Source organism: Colletotrichum siamense (genome assembly GCF_013390195.1).
Source record: "Colletotrichum siamense strain Cg363 chromosome Unknown KSG_Cg363_contig07, whole genome shotgun sequence".
Classification (NCBI taxonomy): Eukaryota; Fungi; Ascomycota; class Sordariomycetes; order Glomerellales; family Glomerellaceae; genus Colletotrichum; species Colletotrichum siamense.
This window is the reverse complement of record NW_023501020.1, coordinates 3,123,452-3,145,176: the sequence shown is the minus strand read 5'-3', so window position 1 is coordinate 3,145,176 and position 21,725 is coordinate 3,123,452. Positions and strand designations below refer to the sequence as shown.

The following is a 21,725-nucleotide window of genomic DNA, read 5'->3' as shown; positions in this document are numbered from 1 at the left end:
TATCTGCTTATTCTTTAAGGAGAACCCTTGTATGAATGACAAAAGAAACAAGCGCAGACATCCAATGTTAAGTTATCGCGTGTTATTGGGCGTTTGAGCCTTGGACGCTGATTACTCCAAAGAACCTGAGGCTCTCATGGAAACGATTGGACCACCAATTTTCCATCACTATCGCCAAACTTTATGCAGCGGCTTGCTATCAATCACCAATTACCTCTCCAGAACTGTTCAGTCTTCTCAGACGTTTCTATGTTGACAAATGTTTGAGAAATTCTCAGGACTTGAGTGCACTTGACACCTCAAATCTTCTCCTTGAAGACATGACTGTTCGCGTCGTGCTCCATTTGGAATGCTGAGACATAGGAAAAGGCACTTAGCCTTTGCTTGACTTTTTTCTGAAGATTCACCCTGCCTTTCAGACAGGTCGGATATACTTCCAATCGAAGTCTACTTTGTTCCTCCTCTATGGCATCTATCTCTCATACAGATTTCTTAAACGCGTTGCCTCGTCCATAACATACTGACCAACGATAGAGGGCATATTAAGTTAATCCTCATATCGTGATGAAGACAGGCACACTCCAATAAAGTGGTTGAAACCTGTGGATGCTGCTCGCTTCCTGCAGATAAATGAACCATGGAATTGACACGGGGCCCTTGATGTCGTATACATTTCCTTCACGCAGTTGTTTGTTTCAGGGGAAGGGTTGTCAGTGGATTGTCAACGTCTATATATCCATACAACTAAACTCTGAGAAATGATGAGGGACAGGAGGTGAATGGTGAACTAACATCATCCGTATCACGTCATATTCCTTGGGTATGTCGATGGAGCGCCTTAGCCAGAGCTTCCACATCCATGGTTAAAGTCTAACTGTGGCGTTTGAAGCACATCTTGCGCCCACTGTGGTGGTTGAAATATTCAGGTACGATCTCATACTTGCTCTGTTTTAAGGTAAATCCGAAGTTTGCGGTCATGAGACAGACCAAGAGGCATTCGAGGGCTTCTTGCACATCGCAACTCCGGTTGCCATCTTCGCCTCACTGACCTATAAAAAAAGCTCCATATCATTAATGTTCAAGTCTGACGCCGCACCAATTGAAGCTTTCGCCACTTGTGACTTGCGTTGACGGTTACTTCTGTCTATTACAGAAGAAAAGAGGGGTCGATGGGAGGGACCTGGTTGGAAGACCAACTCTTGAAACCATCATTCATCCATCCTCATCGTCCTCTATCGTCCTGGTCTTATTCTGTTCACCTGTCATTCAGGAGAGGCCAAGAAATCTGGCATGCCATCAGAATACATAAGGAATAAGTAGACCTTATAGTGGGTTCACATGAATCGTGGGAGTGTATTTGAGACTCATTGCTTGGGAAGAATGCGAAGCAGACGTAACGAAGCTGTTGTTTATACATGAGACCGTTGGGTGTTCTAAATAAGTAAATAATTCAGAACTCAATGAAGCTTCCATCAGAAAAACATCGAGCCTCCCGCGCCACAGATCCCAGTGCTGCTCAATAACACTCTCTATCTAATCTAACAAATATCCATAGAAACGAGCAGCAAGAAGTTTCGCACCGCAGATGTTCCGCATCACAACCATCTCTCTTCACAGAAGGTTGCCCATAGCTAAGTTCTTAAGGGATTTAAAGACGTTTCGCTGTGAGCGCGAAGTTACAAACTTAATTATGTCAGGTGTTTTTCATATCTAGCCCACCCTGTCATCGACCTCAAGTATATACATGAATACCCCCAAAGAAAGGATGGATAACATCAACCAGTGTTCCTCGGCAGCTCGAAGTCCCAAGCCGCCAATCCCAATGGTATTACGAATCGTAAATGTACCAGTCATCAGAACGGCTCTATAGCTCAGAGAGCAGAGAAGTCTACACTGGTTTTGAGGGGTAGACGTGCTGACGCAGCTTGGCTTTATACAGGAAGGCATCACATCGAACTCCGCCGGCAATGCCCAACATATATACATTCGCTGTTGTCCATATGGTCTCACAGATGTTAGAGAACAAATAGTTCCTTCCAAAAAGGCGAGACATATGATTCCTGCCTCATTCTTAGGTCTGCCTGCGTTGTCCGGGCCAGTCTAAGACTCTCGGTTGCCTTGGCGAAACAGAGCTGTCGGCCTCTTATTTGCTCTTCGTGTTCCTGGTTTAGCCTGTCATCGGGCAGCTATTCACGATGGAATACCTCAGAACGCTGGTTGCAGACGTTCCTTAAAACGCAACACAGCGTAGCTTATGTTTCTACAAGTTCCGAGAAATCGAACGAGCTAGCTGACTGGTCATTCGTAGAGTCTGACACTCGGCCCCAGTTTGTGGCAACTGCTGGTAACGAGGAGTTTCTTGTTTTCAAACCGATCTCGGCCCGGCATATCATGCGAGCCAGCCCATTATTTGCTCGGCCAAAACGTGCTGGCGCATGTCAACCTGAATACAATGGCTTTGTGTAGTAGACGGCTCTATAAATTCTTGTCATTCCCGAATGGTAAAGCTTCCTCCAGGATGAACAATGCAATCTTTTGCGAAGACCACATGATCAATACCGTCAACACACGCAGATGGCGAAGTTTAGCTCGAGCGCAGCATATCGCTTGGAAACGGTGAACACTGCTCCTGTCCTCAATCACCTCTCTCGTACTGGTTGTATCTACGAAGAATACTCTGACAAGACGGTTCAAATTTTGTATGCTGCGAGCACGGCAGTTGTCGAACTTTCAGCGGCTTGTTTAAGCTGATAGGAATCGTACAGCTTCGTCGTGCTATTTGGTAAGTAGAATGTCTCGCTATGACGCAACATCATTGGGTTGCTCATTCCCTTCTTGGAGATCTTGATGACTGATTTTATACGCACAAGAACCTCAGCAAGTTAAGCATCTTTGAACCGTTAGTTGTCTTCCTCGGATTCACTAATTCAAATTTCAACTAACACACAGATAAGCGATTTACTATAAGAAAGCGCCTTGACTATCATCTAGGTTGACCTGATCAAAAATGTGTTGATTTTCTGCATCATCCATCCCATATTATTGAGGGATGCTCTTGGACAAGCTGCTCCCTGTGGAAAGTCGCCGGCGTCTCTCGTGGAGAAGTTCTATCTGCAGCGACGAAGAGAAATCGTATTCATAGGGGAATACGGGACGAAAAACAGCAGGTAGAACCAGAGATAGCGTCCATAACACTGATGCAGGTGTTGCGGCGAGACCTTCTCATCACTTAGGAGACACAAATTCTTAATTGTTCATGGCCCAAACACTGGCTGCAGAACGTACAAGCCCAGGTCGCATCTTGCCGGCTTCCTGTCTGCTAGAAGAGAACAGAGAATATGTATAAATATATGTATAGCTGAGATCCGTCTTACCTCCTCCGGTTCAGACATGCGATGAGCCCACAAAGTGTAAGCCTGGAGGGCAAGTGCAAATGTCTTCTTGCGGGAGCAGCTGCGATTACGGAAACATAATTATATAAACCGAGGTTTTCGATTTTGTTTTCGTTTTCCCGCAGGCGGCAAATAGGGCTGACGGTCGATTACGCAGATGCATGGTTTAGTGAGCTTGTGCAAATGAACAGCTCATTGGAACTGCCCGTCTTGGCATCACAGCTGTCGTCATGTCTATCCGCCGTCGTCCATGTCTGTCATTCTCATCATATTCTCGTAGGAATAATGACTGAGATTGTTTCGTAACATGACGAAGAAATCTATGTAGCATAGGTACCTTATTGCAGGTGTTTGGCTTTGTTCTATAATAGAAAAACTTGAATCCGTTCTGACAATGCTTATGGTGTGATGACTCCTGCTCGTGATGCTTTTTATTACGCCAAGACGTCCGCATGGGTGAATTTACAAGTACTGCAACTGTACTTAAAGGAAAGGAGGTTTCTTTAATGTAGAGCCATGCGCAAAATCGCATCTGTTGCAAGGAAATCGATCACCACATAACATTGCTTTGTTTCTCATTGCGACTCTCAGAAAGCCGCAAAGCCACCGCGCTGGGAAAGAGGCGGTTGGTAGTTTGCCACACAGCCCTCATCTGGCGTCCTGTGACTTCTGCCCGTTGTTTATTCTGCTTCAGACCAACATATCATTACTATGAAGGCGGTAATGAAGGACGACACCGAAGCAAGTGTGGAAAGCAGACACGAACTCGAAGGTAAGGGTTACCAGCCACTGAACCTACATAAAGCTTCCTCTTTTACCTGAAAAGTCTGGGAAAGCCTCTACGAGTGTGATATTGATTTCTCTATACTTAGGTAAATAGGGGATGTCCTCTCTTAAATACATCTCATATCTCGATGACGATACGTGAGTCGGGCACGTGATACTCCGTTTGCTCAAGAGGCGCCGTGGGAAGACATGAATTCGGGAGACGAAGCCGGCCAATACCCAATCACCGATGGCACCAGCGTACTGTCAAAACTTGTTCTATTCGTCCAACCTGACCCGAAAACTGGACCGCGAAGTCCTCTCTACCGATTAGGATAACACCAAGCCATCTGTCCGGCTGTGTAGTAGCGTCTATAATGCCTTGCCCCAGTCGTAATTCATGATTCGTTACTCATACACATCCATCCACAGCTATGATGTAGCATCACGGACACATCTCTCGTCCAAACACGTCTGTGAAGCTGTCAGTGACCGTCAACATCCCGCCTCATGGAGTAACCTACCTCGTCACAAGCTGCGCAAACCTCAGCCCTGTCCATAAGGCGCTTCCAATAAACATCACAAAGCAAACCCAAAACCTCATTGCAGCCTTCACTCCTGCTCATCCCCCTTCCCCTCCTCGCCAGCAGCCTTCGTCTCCCGCGCTTTCTCAGCCCTCCCCTCCCCAGCCTTAACAACCTTCCTCAACACACTCATCTTCCTCTCGAAATCCTCCAACAAGGGCCCGTACTCCTCCCCGCCAGACTTAGCCACCGCGCTATTCGAACTCGGCAAACTCTCCGCTTTATCCCCCGCACCACCACCGCCGCTCCCCTCGCCCTCGACGCCATCAATCTTCAACACCATCCCGCCCCCCTCCTTCTCCCCCTCCTGCCTCTCAATACTCGCCTGCGTCACCGCAAAATCCGCGCTCAAACTCGCAGCCGAAGCCACCGTCCACCGCCCATCCTCGCCGGGGACGACATCCAACAAAATCGCGCGGTTGTTGTTCGGTGCTCCCGCCGCTGCTGCCGAGGAGGACGAGGACGAGGCCTGGTTCGCGGCGTGCTGCGCCGCGAGCGCGGAGGTGAGTACGTCCGGGTCGTCGTCGGCGAAGATGTACCGCACGGTCGGGTGGTGCGTCGTGTTCGTGCTGGCGTTGGAGACGAGGGTGAAGAAGCCGGCCGGGTCGAGTTTCGGGGTCGCGGGGTGGGCGTCGGAGGGTTGGTGGTCTTCTGCGGGCTGCTGCTGTTGCTGCTGCGGGTCGGCGTCGGTGTCTGTGACGACGGTTTCTACCGCGGGCGCAGGTTTGGCGTCGGTTGGCTTTTGTGTTTGCGATGATGACAGGGAGGCAGCGCCGGGAGCGGCGGGAGCTTGGTGTTGTTGGTCGGCGACCTCGGGGCTCGGGACGTCGGCCATCATGAGACTGTGCAGGTCTGCTGATGTCGGGTAGGGTTTGGTCTTGCAAATGGTCTTAATGATGTGTCGGCAGCGGCAGTCGCGGGGGTAATCTGGTGTGTCGTCGGGTTGGGGCGCGATGCGCCGGTTGGCATCTTTTCCCTTGTCGAGGTGGAGGGAGCAGGACTCGGCGATGGGGTCCAGGGAGGGACGGAAGTTGGAGCTGCTGTAGGGCGGCATGGTGGAGTGAGGTCGATCTGGGGTAACGTCTCTTATCGCTTATCCCCACGTGACTGCGAGTAGGGGTCGTGATCTTGCATGTGATGCAGCCAACGACGACCTCCCTCTGAGTTTGGAGATGGGAGGAAGTGTCAACGAATCTAGAAATAGCTTGGGAATTTTGTTTGGGACGAAGAGAAATTGATCCAATTACTTCATGGCTGGGAATCTTGGACATAATCTTGTGGCCATGCTGTTGTCGAAGCTATAGTATTCCTCAGTCTCATCAAGGCCGGGCACAGAGGTAAAGGAACAAGACCATAAGTCTAATGAACCAAGAGGGACAATAAAAATTCTGTGGCAGTTTCAATTTCAATCAATACTTTTGTTCTCGCCCACACATGGGCTACCAAAACAAGGTAAACCTGATAGAGTTTTCTTCTATGGCATTGCTTCATACCGAAGTCTTTATGTTGATGCAAAACGACCCTCTTTGTCGCCAGACTTGGGTATCTCTACTTTCTCCCGCAAAATGAAACGCCAAAACTCCAGGAAGAAATCAATACGGAGACTATCGCTCGACTCCAACCTCGGGGACCTGGTTCTCCCACTCGAATTCTGTAGCATGTCAGCAGTGCACGCCATCCAGGAAGGTTGGCGAGGAACTTACTCTGACGACACATGGGGCATTGGCCCTTGGCTGAGTCTTGCTTGATCCACTCCATGATGCAGTGCTGTTTGTTGTATTAGAAGGATGGGACCGTATAGCTGATGAAGATTGACTCACCATGTGGAAGTTGTGGCCGCACTTGCCAGACACTGGATGTGGTCAGTAATAGAAACAAGTCGACAAGAGAATGGCCATCTCACAAAGGCTGCAGTCATCGCCAGGGTATTTGCATGTTGGGCATGTGCCGTCAAAGTGGACTTGGCAGATGCCGCAGACGTCGTCCTCGGGGATATCCCACCGCCACGTCGCGACGGTGTTCCAGCGGGTAATCTTGACCTTCATGATGCTGGTTTTTTATGCAATATGGATCCTGGTTGTTGCTTTTGTCCTCTGTGTTTGCAAGAGGTTTGCATCAACATTGACACACAAGTTGGCGGATGTTAGGTAAGTCAAGCCGAAGCAGCCTGTCTTGCTGACGTGCATCCGGCTCTTGTTTGTTGAAGTTGCGACGCGGGACACTCCAGCAGCGTCTGCGGGGCAACAGCAGGGCACCCCCCAAAGCCAGTCAATCACGTCGAAAAAAGATGGCGACATGGCCCAAGCTCCCCGCATTGAGCGTTCGCGTGCCCATGAACACCACACAGCAGCGACTGATTGCTGGTGGACCGTTGGCGTGCTACCTTACCTTCCAGGTTATTAGTCTGCTCCACTGGTCAAGCACAAAGCGTGGGCAGTCTGGCAGTGGCCATTGTCAGCCAACGACGGACGCTCAAGTCGCCGGCCAGTCACCGAAGCGGACCCCGACCACCTTCCGCTTATCTCTTCAGAAGTTCAGAGGGCAGGTGCAGCCAGGGAACATGCCCTGGGCTGTCCACGTCGTGTAAAGTCCCATTGATGGGTTCCCGTTGACGCTGAACTGGATTGGACCCGCCCAATGATTGCCCGCGGAGGAGGCGCGATGGAAACTGGAACCAACCAGTTGGCGCTACCTTTGTAGGTGGTGGTCACTCAGATTTTACCGGACAGTTGCTGTCTCCCGCTTTCCATTGCGATTCCCATCTTTGTTGCCAACTGGTCGACGTTCATAACGACACCAGCCGCCGGTCGCCCTTCTCCAAAAAAACTTGCCCACCACCGGTCACCGGCCTCCCGCCCAAACAACACCACCATCACCCACCACCGCAAATTCCTCCACCTACGTCTTTCACTACTGCCAACCGCCTTAAAAAAAAAAGGTCAAGCCTCATTCGTAGCTTCCCCTCTCCGAACCCCGCACGCAAACCAACCACATGCAATGCCTCTGCGGCTTTGGCCTTCGTGATTTTTCTTCCCTCTCTCCTGCCACCCTCTGAGGGCCCTGCGTTCCGGGCTGCCCGCCCTGCTGCCGTTGTCATCGACCGATAAACGACCCGATCCCCCGTCCGCCGCCGCAGTCATCGTCGTCGTCCGTCCCGTCCTCTCCCGACCGACCTCCATCTGACATCGCTCACCACCCAACCCAGGTGATTCAGAACTCCTAAGAGTAGGAAAACCATCACACACCACACACACACACGATGGCCACCGTCGCCATCTTCCGGTCGCCGCGCACCGCCGCGAAGCTGCCGCAATGGCAATGCGCCCGCCCCCTCGCCGCCTTCGCCCTGCGCCGCTCCTTCTCCTCCTACCTCGTCACCCCCAAGGAGCTCGACGAGGCCCTCAAGAAGAACCCGCCCTCCAAGATTAGCCCGGAGCCCCGCGTTATTCCCCTCTGCGCCTCCTGGTTCCTGCCCAACGACGGCCGCACCGGCATCGAGGTCTTCCGCCAGCAGCGCATCCCCAAGGCACGCTTCTTTGACCTCGACAAGGTCATCGACCGCCGCAGCCCCTACCCTCACATGCTGCCCTCCGCAAAGGACTTCGCCGCCGCCATGAGCGAGCTCGGCATCCGCAAGGAGGACACCGTCGTCGTCTACGACAGCAAGGAGCTCGGCATCTTCAGCGCCCCGCGCGTCGGCTGGACCCTCAAGATCTTTGGCCACCCCAAGGTCCACCTCCTCAACAACTTCAAGCTGTGGGTTGACCAGGAGCTGCCCACCGAGTCCGGCGAGCTGTACAGCGTCGAGTGCTGTCCCTACCCGATCCCCAAGCTGGACGAGAGCAAGGTTGCCGAGTTCGAGGAGGTGCGTGAGATTGCGCTGGACCACAACAAGGAGGGCGCCGAGGGCGTGCAGGTTATCGATGCGCGGTCGCCGGGACGTTTCACCGGAAAGGACCCCGAGCCGCGAGAGGGACTGTCGTCAGGCCACATGCCCGGCTCGATCAACATCCCCTTCAACGCCGTTCTCGACCCCGAGACCAAGGCCTTCTACCCGGCCGAGAAGCTGAAGCAGATCTTCAAGGAGAAGGGCGTCAACCCTGAGAAGCCCATCGTCTCGAGCTGCGGCACCGGCGTGACTGCCTGTGTCATTGAGACTGCTATGGAGGAGGCCGGATGGGGTTCCCCTGAGAAGCGCAGAGTATACGACGGAAGCTGGACGTGAGTTTATTCACCATCAGAGAAATCGTCTCACCAACTAACATATGCATAGCGAATGGGCGCAACGGGTCAAGCCCTCCGACTCTCTCATCCGGAAGGACGAGTAAAAGACTGGAAGAGAACCACACTGCTCATGAGTCCATATTCAAACCCTCAACTCCACATCTACTAGTATTTCATACGAGTATTTCAGCCCTCACATACAACTCTACACACACACCTGGTGGCTTTGCAGCGCAAGTTGCTTCTAGTTGCGATACCCTCCCAACCCCACTTCTGGTTTTTCTAGTTTTTCTCATGTACGATATCCGGCTCACAGCTCATGGAGTTTGCATTGCGCATGGGGGAGGTTCGTAAGCCCAAATTTTTTCGTCGTTTGGAAGAGAGCACAAGCAATGGAGGCGGGGATCGGCGGTGACAAAGGCTGGTGTACATAGGCGGCCCACGATAATGATGACAACCCTGGGACATTGCATTTGGGAGCTTTTGCGCCGCGACGACGACTGCAACATGAACTGGACAGTGACTCACATGAAATTGCGACTGCGCGGGGTTCGGTTTGGGTCACGGTTTGTTTACCCAAGGCATTGATCGACCCTGGTTTATCAGTGGAGTGTGGTTGGAGCGCATTGAGTCTGCGACTTTGGGGAATTTCACCCACCATGCGCCAATAGTGGAGCCGAATGATATGATTTCGGTCTGTCTCGGTGAGCTGTCCCGCGGAACCCAGGACCCCCACCCTGCTCACCGAGCGCCTCGAAAAGTCTGCCTCGGAGCTCAGGCCACCTCTTTCCTCCTCAGGTCCGTTAGGGCTCGCCAAAGCCCGCCTTCCGAAAAAGGCCGGTGCACAACTGCAAAAATAATGTCCTAGTCCGGCCCTGACAGCCACCACAGACCCCCGCAAAAAAAGTCGTGGGTGAACGAATCTCGAAATAACTTCCCCCCCATCAACCACCACTAACCGCAGCAGCAACTTCTTTTCCTCTGCAACCCTCCCCTCACCTCACATCGACAATTATGGCTGACCGTGGTGCAAGCGCCCCCCGTGGCGGTGGTTTCGGATCCCGCGGTGGTGACCGTGGCCGTGGACGTGGTCGTGGTCGCGGCCGCCGCGGCGGAAAGAGCGAGGAGAAGGAGTGGCAGCCCGTCACCAAGCTCGGCCGTCTCGTGAAGGCCGGCAAGATCAACAGCATGGAGGAGATCTACCTGCACTCCCTGCCCATCAAGGAGTACCAGATTGTCGACTTCTTCCTGCCCAAGCTTAAGGATGAGGTCATGAAGGTGCGCGCACACAACACAATGCAACAAAATTGCTACAACAACAACATCCCGAAGACCGAAAGACCTACGACGAATTACTCCCAATCCCCCGAGATCGAAAATTATCGCAAACCGACTTTTTGCCCGACAATGCGCAATTGGAGATCTTGGGGAAGGGGTTGCAATTCGTCTAGGTCTACGGATACGACGGGGTCGTTATTGTTGCAATTGAGTTGAAAAAGGGAAATAGAGGGACAATGTGCTAACCTGTGGTTCTTTTTCCCCAATTGCAGATCAAGCCCGTCCAGAAGCAGACCCGTGCCGGTCAGCGCACGCGCTTCAAGGCCATCGTCCTTATCGGTGACTCCGAGGGCCACGTCGGTCTCGGCATCAAGACCTCCAAGGAAGTCGCTACCGCCATCCGTGCCGCCATCATCATCGCCAAGTTGAGCGTCATCCCCGTCCGTCGCGGATACTGGGGTACCAACCTCGGTCTGCCCCACTCCCTGCCCACCAAGGAGTCTGGCAAGTGCGGTTCCGTCACCGTCCGTGTATGTATATCCCGCTCGCTGCGTCCTGGTTTTCAGTGGAAGGCAGAAAAGAAGGAAAATCAGAAGTTGGTTGCTAATGCGCACAACCACAGCTCATCCCCGCCCCCCGCGGTACCGGCCTCGTCGCCTCCCCCGCCGTCAAGCGTCTCCTCCAGCTTGCTGGTGTCGAGGACGCCTACACCTCCTCCGCCGGTTCCACCAAGACCCTCGAGAACACCCTCAAGGCCACCTTCGTCGCCGTCTCCAACACCTACGGCTTCCTCACCCCCAACCTGTGGAAGGAGACCAAGCTCATCAGATCCCCGCTCGAGGAGTACGCCGACACTCTGCGCGAGGGCAAGCGCTACTAGATTTCTCCCAACAGGAAGTCTGGTAATGACGAGGTGAAAGCGGGAGGAAGAAGAAAACAGATTTGAGGCGCCGGCAGGGAAAGGATATCATGTTACGAAAACCCTGTGGTGGCTTCTGGGAAAATTCTCTCTCAAATGGAGTTGCGCGTTGCCGTTATACTGCATCGTTGGGTTGGCCAGGGCATGATGAACATTAAGGCTTTATGGGCAAGCTAGCTCGGATCTGAAAATAAAGATCAAAACTTCGACTGCAGACGGTGGTCTTTTTTTCGGGTTGTTTGTTTTCACGTTAATATTATGGGCATGGAACTCAATGGCTTGGAATCGTGGTGATGCGGTATTGAGATGCTGATGTGTAGGACGACCAACGCAGGACTGGATTGAGCCTGTGGCAAGCCGACGATGAGGAGCCCCGGCCGGCAAGGTCCCATTCTGAGGTTTGGCTATCTCGAGTGCGGACACGGCTCCTTGCACTCTACACTGATACACCACGGCCTGTTCTTCGAGTGAAGGGCGGCTGAGAACGGGATGTGTCCGAAAGCGATAATCAAACCTTCTGGCCTACGAGCTCGAGTGAGCGGGCACAACGGAGCTCCACGTTCGATGGCATCACTCATGTGCTGCAAATCAAAACCACATTTGATGGAGCTTGAAGAAAAACGCCGTGCCATTCACTCAGAACCTTCACTACACATGTCAAGTCCATGCTGGGACGAATACATCTCTTGTCTAAAGCATCCAATCCAGAGAAATCACGAATGCCTGTCCACTAACGCCCGAATCCCTTTCACTTCCCTGCTCAACCCTCATCCTCGAAATGCACCCGCCGCTGAACCTCTTCCGGCTCGCCGTCCTCATGCGAATACACCAGTGACGAGGTATCACTCAATCGCTCAGTATCCTGCGCTGCCGGCTCGGTCCGCGCCTGCGGCACTGTACTTCCAAACGGATTCCAGCCCCTCGCCAGGAAACCAGGCACGCTGTGCGGGATGTCTGGCGAGTTGACCTCTGGCAAGCTGATCCTGCTCAAGGACGCAATTCCCGAGCCTTGCTGGACCTGTCCACGAGGCGCTCTTCCATCATTCGGACCCATCTCTTCTGCATATCCCGTCAGCATCCAAGCATATCATCCACATAACGAAGCAGACTTACCGGCAATCAACCCCCTCACATGCGCCTCCACAGCCCTCCTCTGCAACCGCGTGTCGCCGCCCCAGTACTCCACCGAAGGGAAGAACTCCGTGCGGTCGTCCCCCTCGTGGTACGGCACAGAGAGCATCCTATCAACCTCCCGCTGCCGCAGTTCCGCCTCCGTCGGCTGGCTCTCCTCCTCAAGCCTCGCTAACCTCTCCCTGATGGCCTCCCGCTCCGTCTCCCGCGCCCTTTCCGCATCCTCCTTGCTGTTCCTGATCTTCTCCTGCGTCCTCTCGCTCTGCAGATGCACCGGCCACCGGTTCACCGAGAAGAATCGCCCCTTCCGCCCCGCGACCTCGGGCGCCGCCCAGTCCCACACCCGGTCCCGGTGCAGCGTCGCGACCTCCACCTCCTTGCCGCCCTCTAACTTCTTCGAGAACCGCGGCCGCGAAGGCCACAGCGTGCTCTTCCCCTCACTCAGCTCATCGATAACCCCCCTCCTCACAACCTCGTACGCCTCCGGCTCCGTCATGCCCGGCTCCCACTTCGCCGGGTCGCCCGCCCGCACCACACTAACATACGACACCGGCGGCCCCAACCCGTCCACCTCCACCCTCCCGTGCCGCTCAAAGTGATTGCGCCACTGGCCCGTGACGTCCTGCAGCCCAACCGCGCGGCGGTCCCACGCCGCGGCGTCGCGCAGCTGCTCGCGGACCTGGCGCAGGTCGCGCACGAGGCCGTCGAGCTCGACGCCGACGCGGTACGCGAGCGCCCAGAGCATGGTCTTGGTCACGCCCCGCGTGGCGTCGACGAGCTTGATATTGTCGAAGGCGGTTTGCCAGCTCCAGCGGGCGTTGGGGTCCGGCAGGTTGGTCCGGTGGAAGACGTTGTTCTGCGGGTCCCAGGGGTCGGAGCCCGTGGGCCAGTAGACGCGGTGTTCCGGGTGCCAGTCGCAGTGCGGCCGGGAGATGGTGATCGTTCCGTTGTCGGCCTCGTATCTGCGGGTTGTTAGTGATGAGTTGATGATATCAAGGGGGGAGACTCACCCAAGGCGTCCATGCTCGGAAAGCACCTTGCAAAACCTCCCAACAACATCCTCTTTTAACTCGTAATCGCCCTCCCTCAAGCCCACATTCAACGCCTCCGTCACGCGTCCCACGTCGACCTTGTCTTCCGCCCTCGCAAGCAGACTCCCCATGTCCATATCCCCAAGCAACCCCTCCATCCTCGCCACAAACACCTCAAACTCCCTCCCGAGCGCCGGCAGCCCCCCGCCCCGCTGCGCCCTCACGTTCGTCGACGGCTCGCACATCCACTCCATCCAGAACAGCTCCGCGCCGTTCAGCCGGAGATACTTGCCGTGCCTCTGTCTATGCTCGCGCAGCTCGTCCCGCATGTCCCACGACTCGCCCCCGGCAAACCCATACTCAATATTCTTCAGCACCCCCTGCAACATCTCCCGCGGCGCCCGGTTATACGCCCGCTGCAGGTTATCCCGCAGCCCGTTCAGCATCTTCATCCTCTCGAGCTTCTCCGTCTCACCCTCGGTGAGATAGCTCATCCCGGTCAGCGGACCGAGGTAGTTCCGCGGCGGGAGCACGATATCATCCCCCTCCCCGCCGGCGCCAATCTCCCGCAGAAACCGCCGGTGCGCCTCCTCCGTCTGGTCCCGCGTCGCCCTCGCCCTGGTGTAGTGGCTCTCTCGCATCTTCTGGTGCCAGAACGTCAGCCCCAGCGGATCGACCTTGGCCCCCTCAGGCGGCGCCTCGAGCGCGTGCGGCTTGTACACGATCCCCTCACCCGCCGCCTCCCTTGCCGCCGCCTTCTGCCGCTTCGTGAGCGGCATCACGAGCTTGCGGAACGGCCCCTGGATGGCCACGTTCTCGACGCCGTCAAAGTGCGTCAAACACAACTGCAGCGCCGCGCGCTTCGCGCCGCGGTACCGCGCGAAGCGCTGCTGCGTCTCGCCCTCGGGGAACAGCGGGGTGACTTTATGCGTGGTACCATTGACGGTAACCTCTTCGACCTCGCCGGGCACGTGCTCGTTAGACAGGATGTAGAAGTTCGCCTCGCCGCGCAGGCTCGCGGCCGTCGTCTCAGCGCCGCCGGCGAGGCACTTCCCGAACCACGCGTCCTCGGTCAGCGCCATGTTGAAGTCGGGCTCGTACCCGAACCTCTTCCCGCGGTCCCCGGAGCCGGGGTTGTCGTTGCCGGTGCTCATCCAGACCAGGTTGCCGTCCTCGCGGAACCACGTCAGGAAGGTATTGCGCAGCAGCGGCGCGGGGATCTGGTAATCCACATCATGCAACGACTCAGGCACGCGGTGCAGCAAATACCGCGGGCGCACCGGCTCCTGCGGGGGCTCCTCGACGACGACGCCGCGCCCGCCTTGGACCTGCGGCAATCGCGTGCTGGCGGCGCTCATCTCGGGGAAGTCGACGACGAGTCGCTGCTCGCCGTAGTGGTGCTGCTCGAAGAGCTGGTGCGTGTGCGCCATCTTGATGGCCTCGCGGAGGTCGTCCCACCAGCTTTTGTGCGCTGCGTCGGGCAGGCGCATGCAGTGCTGCAGGAAGAGGACGACCTCGGCGAACTTGGCGGCCCAGCCGATGGTGCGGTCGACGTCCTCGTCGGCGAGGAAGTTCTTGATGCGGATGAGCTGGATGCGCGGGGAGTGGATGCGCCAGCCGCGGTAGGTCATCATCTCGAGGTCGGCGGCGGGCACGCTGGGCTCGGCGCGGAGGAAGTCCTCGAGCCAGGTTGTGGAGGTTGGGTCGATGGACGAGACGATGGAGACGGCGTCGGAGTCGGAGTCGGAGTCGGCCATTTCGACGTCCTCGGCGGGGGACGGGAGCTCGTCTTCTGGGATGGGGGGAGGGGGCAGTTCCTGGCGCCAGGGAGTGTGGATGCGTGGTGTTTGAGGTAGAGAAGCTTCAGTGTGCTCTGTGGTGGTTGAAATGCGTCCGAAGAGGGGCAAGGTGTGGCCTATGGAGGATGTGTCGGTGACCACGATGGACGGGTGCGTCACCGGCTGGGATGTCTGCGGGTTATCTGTCCTGGTGCTGATGGTGAAGCCCGGTATAAGTGGCCTCGCTGGCGACGACGGGACGGTGTGCCCGCCGAAGAGCTGGATGTTACCCACGTTGCCGGTGTTAGTCTGCGTGCCACTCCTTGGAGGTTGTCCCTGAGACCTGGTCAGCAACATCACAAACACCACAAAAGTGTTGCACATACCGGAAGGGGCAAAGTCTGCGTCACGGTCGAAGAATCCCCCCTCCTCAGCTTCGTGAAAGTCGTGACACCCGCCTGCGCCGCCATCGCTTCGGGATTCTCCTCCCCAGCCATCTCCTCGTCCTCATCCTGCACCGGCATCTTCGGATGCTCGTACTTCTTCGACCGCCGGATGAACTGGTTGCTCGTATACAACGGATCAAACGTCTCCGGGAACTTCTCCCCGCCCGGCGTCGCCCTCGGCACCCACTCCGTCGTGAACGGGTTCCGCGGCGCCTCCCCGCCCTCGCCAGGCGCCCTCGGCACACCCACATGCGCAACCCTCTCCTCCTCCTCCGCGCGCACCCACGTCTCCGGGCCATACTCGCCCCCAGGCCCGTCAATACAAGCGCCGACCTCCACACCTCTAGCGACCCTCACCTCGCCCCTCCCAAAGGCAGGCCCTTCCGTGTCGTTCCCGCGAATCTCCTGTTCGGAAAACACAGCATCTTCGAGCCCGAGCACCCGCCGCCAGCGCTCCACGTCGCCACCCTCTCTAATCTTGCGCAGCAACAGCGCCCTCCTCGCCGCGGCCGGGTCCTGCTGCTGCGTCTGCGCCTGCACCTCGGCCGCGGCGCTGCGGGCCGTGAACTCGCCGTACTCCTCCCAGCGCGCCTGGCCGAGGTCCGCATCGCGCAGCCAGGGGTGCCGCGGGCCGTAGAAGTCGGCCGCGAGGCGGTGGAAGGCGGCGTCGGAGCGGAGGACGTGGTCGACGGCGCGCGTGGCGATGAGGTCCTCGACGTGCGCGAAGAGGTGGTGCGGCGGGTGGTGGTCGAGCAGGGTGCGGGTGCGCTCCCACGTCTCGGAGGGGAAGCGGTGGTAGATTTTGCGGATGAGCTCGGTCAGCTCGGCTGTTGTTGTGTTTTTGCCAGTCAGATATCAATCTTGTCTTTGGGAGAAGTTGTGATTTGAGAAGACTTACGCATCCTTTCTTGAGCCATGACGGCGACGTATTGTGGCGCTCACTGCGGCACTCTGCCAACTCTCCAAGAGCAAAGATCTCAAGGGACAGGTCCGATGTGACGGGCCGGGAGGAAAGGGGGAAGCTCAGGCCGCGGCGGAAAGGTGATATCAATAAGAGGACCAAGTGGCTCAGGACCAGAATCATCTCTCTATGGGAGGAATCACAGAGAGTACGGAAAAGCAACTCAACGCCTTTCTTTCACAAAAGAGAACTGAGGAGATTGAAAGACAGAGATGAAGGAGGAATTCTCACAATCGTCTTTCCGAGATGCGAGACATGGCCGTTTTGAAAAGAACCGCCACGACGGCCGAAAGAAGTCCAAGGAAGGTAACCCTCCCAAAGGAGCGGGAAAGAATAAGACTGAAATTTTCATTGAGACATTCATGCTAAAGTGTCACAAAAGTCCGAAGAAAGAGTCACCGTGGGCATTTACGACATGGGTTGTGACAAAGGGTCCAATGGGAGAGACTGAGAAAAGGGATAAACGGCTAATGCGGACAATGTGTTTGCCAGGGCAGAGCAGGGCAAGCTGATTGCCGGTTTCGGGATAGTCTTTGAGCTTTGAGCTCTGAGCTTCTAATTTCGGTGCGTCTCTTTGTCCAAGCCGTTTACATTGAGCGCAACGGTTGAGCTTTGTTGTCGCGGATGGTGTGAGGTGTTTTGGAGCTGGATTCTGCGATGGATGGCGGTCGCAGCTTTGCGGTTAAACTTTGCAGCCTCATCTGTAATGTATTGCGATGCAAGACACAAAAGCCGTGAAGATACCTTCAGACAAACATATTTACGATTGGAAATATATTCAGAAGAAAGGCGTTGGACTTGCTGCTGCATCGCATCTTTGCCATCTAGGCTTCAGAGGCGTTGGCATCCTACGAGAGCCACAACAGCGGGGCGATGCCTCTCGACAACTCAAAGAGCGAGCGCGGTGCTCATGTCGAGAATCCCAATGAGACTGATGACTTGCTTCCACACCAAGATCAAGACGCTGCAGAAGCTGATGTCGCAGATCGAACACAAGACGACGACGACAGTTCTGCCAGCGATGACAATTCCCCAACGCTGGACTACGATGCGGCCAAAGAGAACGAGCTCCAACTCATAGAGCAAGCCCGCATCGAGAAAGAAACGCAGGACATCGAAGCCAGTTGGCGCCGACGCCTCCGGACGTCAACTTCGACCCCATCTGATGCGCCATCCCTCGTCATCGGCGCGCCCCTAGGCAAGAATCTCACGGCGATCGAAGCGGCATCACGTCTGGTCACTCAATGGGAAGCAATCTACAACCAAACCCTCTCGTCAACCCCTGCCGGCGCGCCCTTCGTCCTCGAATCCCTAACTCAAGCCCGCACCCAACTCGCCGCACTCCAGTCCTCCGTCACTGAGGACGTGGAAACGCCCCTCAAATCCCTCCAAGACCACAAACAGACCACCATCGCATCTCGCATCCAGACCCTCGAAGCCGCCCTGGAAGAATCTACCTTTCCCCCCGAACATGCAAACATATCCGCGGCAATCTCCCTCTACCGCACCTCCCGCATCCCCTACTCTTCCAACTGGGCCATCATCTACGCAGGCCACCTCGTCGACTTCGCCCCGACGTACACCTCCTTCACCGCCGACCGCGCCGACCGCCTCGACCGCTACGCGCGCATGCACGGCGAGGGCTGGCTCTGGTTCGAGCCGCCCCTCACCCGCGCCGCGGCACCCCTCTTCTCCGCCAGCCGCGGCACCTGGGTTCCCGAGACGGACACGACATACGACATGGGCCACTACAGCGTGACAATGTCCTTCCGCCGCATGCGCAACCTCGTCTACCACCCCGGCCCTCCCTCCCGCAAGCGGCGGCGCGGCCAGTCTCAAGACGTGAGATGGCCCGTCCCCACGTCCCCCGTCGAGAAAGAGGAAAGCCCCCTCGACCCAGCCAACCCTCTCCCCCAGCGCAAGCCCAACCCGAACCCACTCCCTCCATCAACCCTCCGCCGGTGCCGGCCCTCGCGGCACCCGCACATGACGCCCGACCCCACAGAGGCGACGCTGCACTTCCGCATGCTCCTCGACACCGGCGCCACCTTGCCGATGCTCTACAGCCGCGACGCCGCCGCCCTCGGCATCGAGCGCAAATCCTACGCCGCCGTCTCCTGCATCAGCGTCGAGACCGCCGGCCCGGACCTCCTCCGCACCTGGCTCTACGAGATGCAGGTCTCCGTCGCGGACACACTAACCTGCGAGCCGCTCGTCTCCGCCACATCCCCCGTCTGGCCTGCCGAGGAGAAAGCGCTCGGCGGCATCGTGCCCGTCATGGTGAAGCCCGCGAGCACGAGCAACACCAAGTTCTCCGCGCCACGGGGCCCGCAGGATGCGTGCGCGGTGACCATGGACGGGGAGACGACGTGGCTGCAGAGCGCGACGGCCATCATCGACGAGGCCGAGGGCAGGGACTACGGCCGGCTGTCGGGCTTGTTGCCGGTGAAGTGCTGCTACGTGCAGGCGACGCCGAGCCTCAGGGCGCTGTGGCTGGGCGAGGACCGGCGCGACGTTCTGGGCGCGCACCGCATGCCGGGCCAGATGCGCTGGGCGCCGGGGTCGAACCGGGTGTGCGATCCGGGGCAGCCGAGGGGGTTGTGGGAGGGTGTTTTTGGGCAGGAGGACGGCGGAAGGCCTGCGTTATTGAGGATGGCGCATGAGGGTGACGAGGGGATGTTGCGCATGGTTGATGTGGAGGAGAAGGGGTGGAAGGGGAAGAGCGAGGTCATGGTCGTGGACGCGGACGGGGTTCGGACGAAGCATGTTATTGAGCCCAGGGGGTTGACGAGTCAGCGGGTGAAGCGGGTGAAGCTGTCTGACGAGGTGGAAGAGACATTATAGATTTTGTGATTAGCGCTCGGTTATCACGGCCTTGGTTGGCAAAGTTTGATTTTTGATTATTCCCCCTGATTGTGTCGAAGTGCGAGAGTCTTGGGGGGATCGACAAGACCGGAGAATAGCGAAATCGCCGACGGCGAAACGACACCTGCCAGATGGCCCCACCCCCACTAAGCTCCGACCGGCCGGCCGCAGAAGTGGGTCCAATGGCCCGATCACTGGCCGTGCCCATCCCGTCTCATACTGCGAATGCGAGGGAGGCCTTGTTGATGGCTTTGGATGAGTGAAGAAGTAATGTCGGTATAGGTGACAAGTTGGATGCCGTGCCGATTCCACCGGCGATGCGGAGCGCCGACGTGCTCGGTGAGACGGTGGCGTGGACGGGAGTGGAAGTTGCCTCTTTGAGACGCCGACACGCCGTGTAAGCGGCGGTTCAGATGGCCGATTTCACACATCACGAGGCCTCTTGTTTCGAAAATGATGCTATAAGATGTGCCTTTGCGACCTCCAGCAAGAGATTCCCTTTCAAGACAAGTAGCATCCCCAACAAAGACAAATGTCAAGCAAGATCATCTTCAATCCCTCAATCAGACAAGCCCTTGCGATGGAGTCTATCAAAAAGGTACGCAGGCATGTCTCAACCCACAAGCCATACTTCAGAGTTGCTGATCACGTCACCTCCAGGTTACCATCATCGGCGCCGGCCCAGCAGGCCTCGCAACAGCCCTTCTCCTCCAACGAGACCACCAAATCAAATGCACAGTCTACGAAATCCGCCCACGGCCAAGCACCCTCGGCGGCGCAATCGGCATTCCCTCCAACGGCCTGCGCCTGCTCGACCGCCTTGGCCTCTACGACCAGGTAGCAGCAAAGGGCGCCGAGACCGCCAGCACTTTCCTGCACTCCTCCAAAGGCGGCGTCCTCGGCAAGATGGACATGGTCTCGTGGAGCCAGGAGCGCACCGGCTTCAGCTACCTCCGCGTCCGCCGAACTGACATCATGGACGTATTCCTCAAAGCCGCAGACGCCGCAGGCATCCAGGTCCACTACAGCAAGTACCTGACCGGGATCCAGGAGCACGACGAGCGCGTGACGGCCTCCTTTGACGACGGCACTTCAGACACGTCGGACTTCCTCATCGGCTGCGACGGCATCCACTCCAGCGTGCGCAAGCTCTACGTCGACCCGGAGTGCACGCCCGAATACACCGGCATCTCCAACGTCTTCTCCCTCCTCCCGACCGCCTCCCTTTCCCCCGCCGCGGCCTCCATGACAGACCTCAACGCCACGCTCACCTCAGACGGCCTCCTCGCCATCACGCCCACGACACCCGCGCGCGACGTGCTGTACTGGTTCTTCTCGCGCGAGGTGCCGCTCCCCTCGTTCGGCGACGTGCGCGACGGCTGGGAGACGCGCGGCAAGAAGGAGGTCGAGGGGTTCAAGGCGACGCTGTTGGGTCTGCTGGGCGACTCCGACGCCGAGTGGCCGCGGACGGTGCGCGACATCATCCGCAAGACGGAGGTGGTCAAGTTCTACCCGATCTACAAGGTGCCCACGGGCCGGCCGTGGTCGCGCGGGCGGTGCCTGATTATCGGGGACGCGGCGCACGCAATGCCGCCGCACGCTAGCCAGGGCGTGTCCATGGCGCTGGAGGACATTTTCCTGTTTTCCAAGATGCTGGGCAGCTGTCCGGGTGTGTCGATCGAGGACGGGCTGCGGCAGTTTGAGCAGAAAAGGAAGGTGCGGACGGAGCAGATGCTCAAGACGACGGAGAGCAGGGGCCAGATCCGCAAGAAGAAGGAGCCGTGGCGGTTGAGGCTAAATGAGATGGTTCTGTCGGGCGGGTTGTGGGTGTATAATACGGCTGGGTTGAGCAAGTTGGGCATGGGGCAGAAGATGTTGACTTATGATGTTGGTGATGAGGTTTTTGAGGGGCAGGGCGTACAAGTTCCAATTCAGAAGGAGCTTCAAATTTGAGTTGGACCCGGTTTCATAATCATATAGTTCTCTGCATAGGCACTTTCTAAATCATAGACAGGCAACAGTAACATTGGTTACATTTTATTTGCAGCTCTCATGTTCATTAGCTACTTTGGTCTGAGGAGTGTGGACTAGGTTATTAAACTATACAGATAGAACGTCCGTCAACTTCGAATCCTTAACTAAAACCAACAAGAACCCGACTAATGAATCTTTATGAATCTAATTCTCTCATTCACTTAGCATCGAACCAAACTATTGTCACGAGGAAAGATGAATGACACTGGAAGACGCGTGGCAGGCTTCAAGTAGATGTCAACCCGGACGGCCGGTAGGAGCGCCGGCAGGAACGCCGGGATCGTGTGGGGCGGCCACCGGAGGCGACGGACTCAGAG

General features: G+C 56.7%; 7 protein-coding genes across 7 annotated transcripts; 4 read left to right on the top strand and 3 right to left on the bottom strand.

Annotated features, from left to right (window-relative positions):
• Positions 1-4,769: 4,769 nt before the first annotated feature.
• On the bottom strand, positions 4,770-5,795 carry CGCS363_v011155 (uncharacterized protein; the record flags this gene model as incomplete). The annotated part of the gene is made up of 1 exon (XM_036643004.1): positions 4,770-5,795. The coding sequence occupies one exon, from the start codon at positions 5,793-5,795 to the stop codon at positions 4,770-4,772; it is 1,026 nt and encodes a 341-aa protein (XP_036491430.1).
• Positions 5,796-6,345: 550 nt separating this feature from the next.
• On the bottom strand, positions 6,346-6,786 carry apc11 (Anaphase-promoting complex subunit 11; the record flags this gene model as incomplete). The annotated part of the gene is made up of 4 exons (XM_036643003.1): positions 6,346-6,392; positions 6,445-6,508; positions 6,562-6,593; positions 6,645-6,786. The coding sequence occupies 4 exons, from the start codon at positions 6,784-6,786 to the stop codon at positions 6,346-6,348; spliced, it is 285 nt and encodes a 94-aa protein (XP_036491807.1).
• A 1,214-nt stretch (positions 6,787-8,000) lies between these two features.
• On the top strand, positions 8,001-9,069 carry TUM1 (Thiosulfate sulfurtransferase TUM1; the record flags this gene model as incomplete). The annotated part of the gene is made up of 2 exons (XM_036643002.1): positions 8,001-8,962; positions 9,015-9,069. The coding sequence occupies 2 exons, from the start codon at positions 8,001-8,003 to the stop codon at positions 9,067-9,069; spliced, it is 1,017 nt and encodes a 338-aa protein (XP_036491941.1).
• A 910-nt stretch (positions 9,070-9,979) lies between these two features.
• Positions 9,980-11,123, top strand: RPS2 (40S ribosomal protein S2; the record flags this gene model as incomplete). The annotated part of the gene is made up of 3 exons (XM_036643001.1): positions 9,980-10,243; positions 10,516-10,773; positions 10,866-11,123. The coding sequence occupies 3 exons, from the start codon at positions 9,980-9,982 to the stop codon at positions 11,121-11,123; spliced, it is 780 nt and encodes a 259-aa protein (XP_036491431.1).
• A 799-nt stretch (positions 11,124-11,922) lies between these two features.
• Positions 11,923-16,465, bottom strand: CGCS363_v011151 (uncharacterized protein; the record flags this gene model as incomplete). Its single annotated transcript, XM_036643000.1, has 5 exons — positions 11,923-12,221; positions 12,276-13,255; positions 13,304-15,438; positions 15,489-16,375; positions 16,447-16,465. The coding sequence occupies 5 exons, from the start codon at positions 16,463-16,465 to the stop codon at positions 11,923-11,925; spliced, it is 4,320 nt and encodes a 1,439-aa protein (XP_036491432.1).
• Positions 16,466-17,382: 917 nt separating this feature from the next.
• Positions 17,383-19,353, top strand: CGCS363_v011150 (uncharacterized protein; the record flags this gene model as incomplete). The annotated part of the gene is made up of 1 exon (XM_036642999.1): positions 17,383-19,353. One exon carries the CDS (start codon positions 17,383-17,385, stop codon positions 19,351-19,353), a length of 1,971 nt encoding a protein of 656 aa, XP_036491808.1.
• A 553-nt stretch (positions 19,354-19,906) lies between these two features.
• 6HN3M (6-hydroxynicotinate 3-monooxygenase) lies at positions 19,907-21,327 on the top strand (the record flags this gene model as incomplete). The annotated part of the gene is made up of 2 exons (XM_036642998.1): positions 19,907-19,972; positions 20,035-21,327. The coding sequence occupies 2 exons, from the start codon at positions 19,907-19,909 to the stop codon at positions 21,325-21,327; spliced, it is 1,359 nt and encodes a 452-aa protein (XP_036492593.1).
• Between the last annotated feature and the right edge of the window lie 398 nt (positions 21,328-21,725).